The sequence below is a fragment of the Oncorhynchus gorbuscha genome, linkage group LG02 (assembly GCF_021184085.1).
Source record: "Oncorhynchus gorbuscha isolate QuinsamMale2020 ecotype Even-year linkage group LG02, OgorEven_v1.0, whole genome shotgun sequence".
Taxonomy (NCBI): Eukaryota; Metazoa; Chordata; class Actinopteri; order Salmoniformes; family Salmonidae; genus Oncorhynchus; species Oncorhynchus gorbuscha.
The window spans coordinates 75,642,557-75,650,476 of NC_060174.1; the positions used below are offsets into that span (position 1 = coordinate 75,642,557).

The 7,920-nt window shown below is 43.0% G+C and overlaps 1 protein-coding gene across 2 annotated transcripts; it reads right to left on the reverse strand.

The window, feature by feature from the left end:
* Positions 1-920: 920 nt before the first annotated feature.
* si:ch211-284e13.5 (uncharacterized protein LOC793850 homolog) lies at positions 921-3,555 on the reverse strand. 2 transcript variants are annotated; one of them, XM_046322110.1, is made up of 4 exons: positions 3,230-3,555; positions 2,428-2,440; positions 1,958-2,317; positions 921-1,726 (listed from the first exon to the last, which is right to left on the reverse strand). In XM_046322110.1, exons 3-4 carry the CDS (start codon positions 2,289-2,291, stop codon positions 1,146-1,148), a joined length of 915 nt encoding a protein of 304 aa, XP_046178066.1. In that variant the 5' UTR covers positions 2,292-2,317; positions 2,428-2,440; positions 3,230-3,555; the 3' UTR covers positions 921-1,145. The 2 variants fall into 2 exon arrangements, with proteins under 2 accessions (XP_046178066.1, XP_046178057.1); XM_046322101.1 differs by having other exon boundaries at positions 2,428-3,552.
* Positions 3,556-7,920: the final 4,365 nt, after the last annotated feature.

Below are 7,920 nucleotides of genomic sequence, written 5' to 3' on the forward strand. Positions count from 1 at the left end.
GTGATTGGGCAAAAAACAAAATGTACACCTGGAAGGGGGTGGGGGGCAGGACAGAGTTTGGGAAATCCTGAAGAAATGTCTGATTTGTTTTGACAGAATACATCTAGCATGAGATAATAAAGACAAAGGATACAACATCTGTTTTGTGATGTATTAATACATAAATATGTCAATCTCCATGGGACTCCTTCATTACAGTAAAATAAGCGAGGCCATGGTACAACACCAGTTGATTTCATGTGTATGGGAAGACTGTCATTTAACAGGATATTTCAAGCCCTACATTAGTCTACATCAATGATCCATCTCATCTCACCTTGAATGAACCGGACTAACAACTGTGCTCCACACAAAGTTCTGCCTCCTTTGACTCCAATTATTTATGTTCCTTCCAGTAAAACACAGGATAAATGTATGAACATTTACAGTAAGCTTTAACACATAAGAGCTACACCATCGAGAGCATCCTGGTTTGCATCACTGCCTGGTATGGCAACTGCTCAGCCTCTGACCACAAGGCACTACAGAGGGTAGTGCGTACGACCCAGTACATCACTGGGGCCAAGCTTCCTGCCATCCAGGACCTCTATACCAGGCGGTGTCAGAGGAAGGCCCTAAAAATGGTCAGACTCCAACCACCCTAGTCATAGACTGTTTTCTCTGCTACCGCATGGCAAGCGGTACCGGAGAGCCAAGTCTAGATCAAAAAGGCTTAACAGATACTACCCCAAACCATAAGAATAGAATAGCTAATCAAAGGTCTACCCCCCCTCCTCCACTGCTGCTACTCTCTGCTTATCATCTATACATAGTCACTCTACCTACATATATACATATTACCTCAACTAACCCGTGCCCCCGCACATTGACTCTGTACCGGTACCCCCTGTATATAGCCTCGCTACTGTTATTTTACTGCTGCTCTTGAATTATTTTGTATTTTAAACATTTTTTACTTAACACATTTTGTCTTAACTGAATTGTTGTTTAAGGGCTTGCAAGTAAGTATTTCACTGTAAGGTATACCTGTTGTATTCAGTGCATGTAAAAATTTGATAACAGTAAATGTTTCCCCCTCTGCGTATATCTCCAGTGCATTTCTTGCTCTGTCTTTCCATCCTTTACAGTCCATCATGAAGGCCTTATCAGCCGAGCCCTCCCATTGAGTGAGTACGTTGGTGAAAGCGCAGACCCCCACAGTTTCGGAAAGTCTTGCCACACTGGCTGCAAGTGTAGGGCTTCTCTCCTGTGTGAATACGGAAGTGTCTTGTGAGAGCCCAAGAGTGACGGAAGCGTGCATTGCACACGGTGCAGGCATAAGGCCTCTCTCCAGTATGAATACGCTGATGGATCTTCAGGTGCTCCATGCGATTGAAGTCTCGACCACACAGGGAGCAGTGGTACGGGCTCCGCCCAGGGGGGTAGAGGTTGCGCTTGGGGAGCTTGTTCATATCCTTTGGGTGAATAAGACTACGATGTCGCCGTAGCTCCTCAGACAGATGGAACTCCTCTCCACAGATCTTGCAGATGTGCTGTGCTGCAGCCATGTTGTTCACTTCACCTGTCGGAGGGCTGTACATCTGGTGTGAGTGAGAGGTGGAAGCCCCAGCAGTCTCTCTGGGTGGGTACTGCTGTTGTTTACCAAAGCCTGCATGGAGACCTGTAGCTGAAGAAGACGATAGGATGTCCAAGTCTGATATGTTTGGGGTGAAGATGGGAGAGTCCGCTTCAAAGTCAAAGAAGAGAAAATGAATCAACCATTAACCACTTGAAATGCTATCATCATCATCATCACTGACATGAGATCAAAACCAATTTACTACAGAACTACTTGGGATGGGGTCCCAGACAACTTAAGGCTAGTCCGGGACTAAACATTCTCTATTGAAATAGCTTTTTCAGTCCAGGACTAGGCTTAATTTGTATGCAGGAAACTGGTTCTTAGTGCGGGACTTACATAGAGAGTGGCTAGTGGAGGGGGTGAACGAGTCTGGGTCACTGAGTGGGAGCTGTAGTGCCGCTGGCCTCCAATCCTCCAGCAGCCTGGTTTGAGCCAAGGAGAGACCGTCTGGACAGTAGTCCTCTTCTCCCCCTCCAGTATTGGGACCACAGTTCCTACTGCTTCCCAGGTCTACAGACTCCACCTTCACCTCAACCAGACACTTCACAACTGCATCCTTCATGGTACCGTCAGGGAAGGGATGGCCGTCAGCATGGGCTCTTGATGTATCATGTCCCGTGGTTGGCTCTGTGCACGCTCGGTTAAAATCTTCATGGTTGTCTGAGTACATGTTTGAGACAACCTCTTCTTTAGTCCCTGTGAATAAATATTTACATAGATAACATGCATTATAGCTTTGCTGAAATAATAAGTTACAGAACATTTTAAATGTAAATAAATAGTAGTGAGTGACAGTCCCAACTTACCAGCTTCATCTTCCTGATTTAAAGTAAAAAAATCTGGTTTAATATCTTGAGTGCACACCCTACCATCCTCACGGATCTCACAAAACGACTCGTTAAGAAATGCAGGGTTATCAACAACTTCTGATTCAAATTCTTCATAACTATCCCCAACATTTGTTGTACCAAGAGACTGATTGGATTCAAGAACTCTGTGCTCTCCTTCGCTTCCTGGTACTATTTTATTTTGTGAGACGTTTAGAGAATTCAGCTGCTGATGAACCTGTTGGATTCTGCTATTGGTGCTGTTTTTTTCCCCTATTATTGATTGTACTTGATGCTCCTCTCCTCGCGCTGCACATATTTCAAGTTCGGCTGCTTGCAAGCGAAACTTTAAGGACTTATTGTCCCGCAGCGTCTCGTGCATTTGATCCCGCACGTCCCTCAACACTTGGCCGACTAGTTTTGTAATCTCAACCACCGCTATCTCCACTGCTACTCCTAGTGCATTTTGAATAGTAGCAGTCAATTCATCCTGAAACGAGAAAGATAATTCCGCTACTAAAGCAGTGTTTGGAGGACTCACGTTTGCCGACATGTTCGTGCTACACTCGTCAAATTCTGACCCCCGAAGTCATTACTTATGAAAAATACTGATGTCCAGAGATGTTTTCAAACCAGGTAAACAAGCTAACTAGTACCTAAGTGTGTTAGCTTGGCTAGTTACATAGGCCTGCATAATAAGCAGCTCTATCTGGCAGGGAGTGTACTCACTATAATCACTCCTTGCCTAAACGCTGTCCCTTCGCTTGTTCACTTTACTTACCTAGCGAGTAAAGCGTTTAGACTGTACCTAACACTTAGTTTCACATTCTTTTGTGACTATCATTTCAAGTTACGTTTAAATAATTATTGCACGCTTTCCATTTCGTATCTTTCCTCGACTCTAAGCGGAAGTTTCTTCCTGTTTGTGGTTAGGGCCAACCGGTGTCTGTACCTTCAAATTGTAGACTACAACAGCAATATCTTTCAAGAGGATAAATAATAGATCATGTAACTATAATTCGTTTAATAGAAACTCCGAATTTAGAATATACACGATTAATGTTATGTGTTTATCAAGTCATGTGAAAAACAAACGCAAATGTTAAACTCTGGGCTGAGTCTTACTTGGCCGTCTATTTCACATCAAATGGCCCTGTTCGAATACGTGTTCGCCAAATGCATCCTTCCTTCCTTCCCTGTTTGAAATGATGACTACTGACACATTAGTGAGTAAACCACTATTGTTTTGATCATTGTGGGGAAAGAGTTAAACAAATGAAGAATTAATGCCCTTTTAAAGGGCGTATGATTTAAAAAATATATATACATAATGTCTTATGCCTTTGTTAGCCACACAACAACACAGGTCATTTAGAGCTGACCAAGGTGCTGGTCAAAGAGCCTATACAGAAACAGTTTTTCCAATAGAAATCCCCGAACATGCTTGTAAGCGATGTCATGGCAACATGCTAGCTAAACTCATGCACAGAAAGACGTCATTGGGCCTAATGGTTATGTTTTACTGAACTGTGCATGTGCAGGCCATCAAATCAAAGGCATTACTTCACTAAAAAGTTGTTTTTGATGGAAATTCAAACGTGTGGGTTTGTAACTAAGTTTTCAAGATACATAACTTTCTAAATACAGAAATACAACCAGTATGAAATACAGCCGACTCTATTTCTGTATTTAGAAAGTGAGATCTCTTAAACTTGATTGCTGACATGCAAAACATTTTGGGACAATATTAACAATGGACTAATGAAAAAAATACCAAAAGATAGTTTTGGGATGGAATTTTCCTGTAATAAGACATTGACTCAAATCTAGATTGTGTCTTAGAATTTGAGAAAATGTACAATTTAGGATACAAAGAAGAGGAAGGGAAGTGCTACTAAGGTTCCCAATAGTACATTTTGGTAGACAGAAGGTGCTCTTTGGTAAAAGGGGTAAATTGGTCATCAAAAAGAAAGGAGGACCAAGGCCCTCTTCATATAATTAATTAAAATGCCTTTATTTGTATAGAAACAAAGTTTTCAAAATCCGCCACGTTTCAGGTGCATGGCCTTTGTCAGGGAGTACAAATAAATAATACAATGTCCTCTTTTGAACAGCTTTTCCAATTAGCTCTAATTTGAAGAGGGCGTGGTTACAAAATTGATTGGACACACCTGGTAAGCAATACTATAAACATTAAAAAGTGAAATACTGTAGCTATGTTATCAAAACATTTTACTCCAAGCTAGAAGTATCAGAATGCCTAGAAAGGTAGTTCTATCCTTAAATATGACTGGGAGAAGTGTCAAGAAAAAGAAAGCAATATATTCCATACTACACTAGAACACAGCAAACATTAACAACAACAGTCTAACCATAGCTGAGGGCAATTGAACAAAATATCCACTAGATGACAGCAAATGGACCTATCACGACGCCAACAGGAAGGATGAGAAAAACATATCTTCATTTAAACCAGGGTACTTAGTGGCCTGTAGTTTGTAAATCCCCAAACTTTCCTTTTGGTTAAACTGTTTAAGACGGCCCTCTTTTCTAATTGAGGCCGGAACATGATCAATACCCATAGCTTGTAGGGAGGCAGGGTTGCCATTGTGTAAGGACTTGTAGTGCCTTGCCATGGGGTAGTCTTCATTGCCTATCCGTATGGCGTACTTGTGTTCCACTAAGCCTTCTTGAAGGTGTCTCTTTGTCTGTCCAATGTAGAACACGTTGCACTGTGGACATTCCAATCTATAGATGACATGAGTGGTTTTGCAGTTAATGAAATGTGTCTCAGGGAAGACTTGACGTAGTAGCGTATCACTTTGGAGGATTCCAAAAAACAAAACAAACAAAAAACACCTTTATTTAATCAGGTAGGCTAGTTGAGAACAAGTTCTCATTTACAACTGCGACCTGGCCAAGATAAAGCATAGCAGTGTGAACAGACAACACAGAGTTACACATGGAGTAAACAATTAACAAGTCAACAACACAGTAGAAAAAAAGAGAGTCTATATACATTGTGTGCAAAAGGCATGAGGAGGTAGGCGAATAATTACAATTTTGCAGCAAATGGATGGCACTGTGATAAACTGCATCCAGTTTGCTGAGTAGAGTATTGGAAGCTATTTTGTAGATGACATCGCCGAAGTCGAGGATCGGTAGGATAGTCACTTTTACTAGGGTAAGTTTGGCGGCGTGAGTGAAGGAGGCTTTGTTGCGGAATAGAAAGCCGACTCTTGATTTGATTTTAGATTGGAGATGTTTGATATGAGTCTGGAAGGAGAGTTTACAGTCTAGCCAGAGACCTTGGTACAAATATGTCGTTCTGCCCCTGAACAGGCAGTTAACCCACTGTTCCTAGGCCGTCATTGATTCTTTTAATGTTCTCTGCTTCAGTGCTGTATTTCGTAACAAAATACACTCTCTCTGATGTATCACGAGGCTCTCCCCTTCACAACAAGTTCTCTCTGTCATGTAATCCAGCCCTTTTTTAAACTTTTTTAAAACCTTTATTATACAAGGCAAGTCAGTTAAGAACAAATTCCTATTTTCAATGACTGCCTAGGAACAGTGGGTTAACTGCCTGTTCAGGGGCAGAACGACAGATTTGTACCTTGTCAGCTCGGGGGTTTGAACTTGCAACCTTCTGTATTCAACCAGAAGGCCCTACGGAGGATGGTGCAGACGGCATGATACATCACTGGGGGTGAGCGACCTGCCCTCCAGGACATCTACACCAGGCAGTGTCTGAGGAAGGCCCAAAAGACAGTCACCCGAGCCGCGGACTGTTCACTCGGTTACCATCTGGCAAGAGGTATCGGAGTATCGGGTCACAGACAAAAAGGCTCAGAGACAGCTCCTACCACCAGGCCATCAGACTGCTGGTAGGAGGCCATCAGACTAAACCTAGCTGTCTCTCTGCACAGACTATCTGCACCTTTGACCTGCACAGACTATTTGCATCGAAGAGACTATCAGCACCATAGAAATGATTTGCACTGACTACACACACACACAACCCCTACACACAACCTTACACACAAACACCCATAAACACACACACACACAGTCAATGCTGCTATTCTATTCTATAATATTGATTCCACAACACACTTAATACACTACAATACCTAAAGTATGTGGACACTTGTTTGACGAACGTCTCATTCCAAAATCATGGGTATTAATATGGAGTTGGTCCCCCCTTTGATGCTATAACAGCTTCCCCTCTTAAGGGGAAGGCTGTCCAATAAATGTTGGAAAAATGCTGCAGGGACTCGTTTCCATTCAGCCACAAGAGCATTAGTGAGGTCGGGCACTGATGTTGGGCGATTAGACCTGGTATGCAGTCGGCGTTCCAATTCATCCCCAAGGTGTTTGATTGGGTTGAGGTCAGGGCTATGTGCAGGCCAGTCAAGTAATTCCACACCGATCTCAACAAACCACTTCTGTATGGACGTCGCTTTGTGCAAGGGGCATTGTCATGATGAAACAGGAAAGTGCCTTCGCCAAACTGTTGCCACAAAGTTGGACGTACAGAATTGTCTAGAATGTCATTGTATGCTGTAGCGTTAAGGTTTCCCCTCACTGGAACTAAAGGGCCTAGCTCGAGCCATTAAAAAACAGCACCAGACCATTCAGACCAGCGTTCTCCTGGCAGCCGCCAAACCCAGATTCGTCCGTAGGACTGCCAGATGGTGAAGTGTGATTCATCACTCCAGAGAACGCATTTCCACTGCTCCAGAGTCCAATGGCAATGAGCTTTACACCACTCCAGCCGACGCTTGGCATTGCGCATAGTGATCTTCGGCTTGTGTGCTACTCAGCCATGGAAACCCATTTCATGGAGCTCCCGACAAACAGCTATTGTGTTGATGTTGATTCCAGAGGCAGTTTGGAACTTGGTAGTGAGTGTTGCAACCGAGGACAGGCAATTTATACGTGCTACGTGATTCAGCACTCTGCGGTCCCGCTCTGTGAGCTTATGTGGCCTACCGCTTCGCGGCTGAGCCGTTGTTGCTCCTAGACATGTCCACTTCATAATAACAGCACTTAACAGGGCAGCTCTAGTAGGGAAGAAATTTGACGAACTGACTTGTTGGAAAGGTGGCATCCTCTGACAATGCCACACTAAAAGTCACTGAGCTCTTCAGAACGGGCCATTCTACTGCCAATGTTTGTCTATGGAGATTGAATTTCTGTGTGCTCGATTTTATACACCTGTCAGCAACACCTGTGGCTGACATGGCTGAATCCATTAACTTGAAGGGGTGTCCTCATACTTTTAGTTTATTTGTAAATAGTGTAAATAAAGCATTATTACTATGCAGACTACCTCTTCTATTACTTCATCTACTTGTTACTTTTTACTTGACTCTTTTGATTGTTATTGATGATTAATGTAATGTTTTGTTGAGGAAGATAGCACATAAGCATTTCGCTGCACCTTTATACCTGCTGTAAACTGTG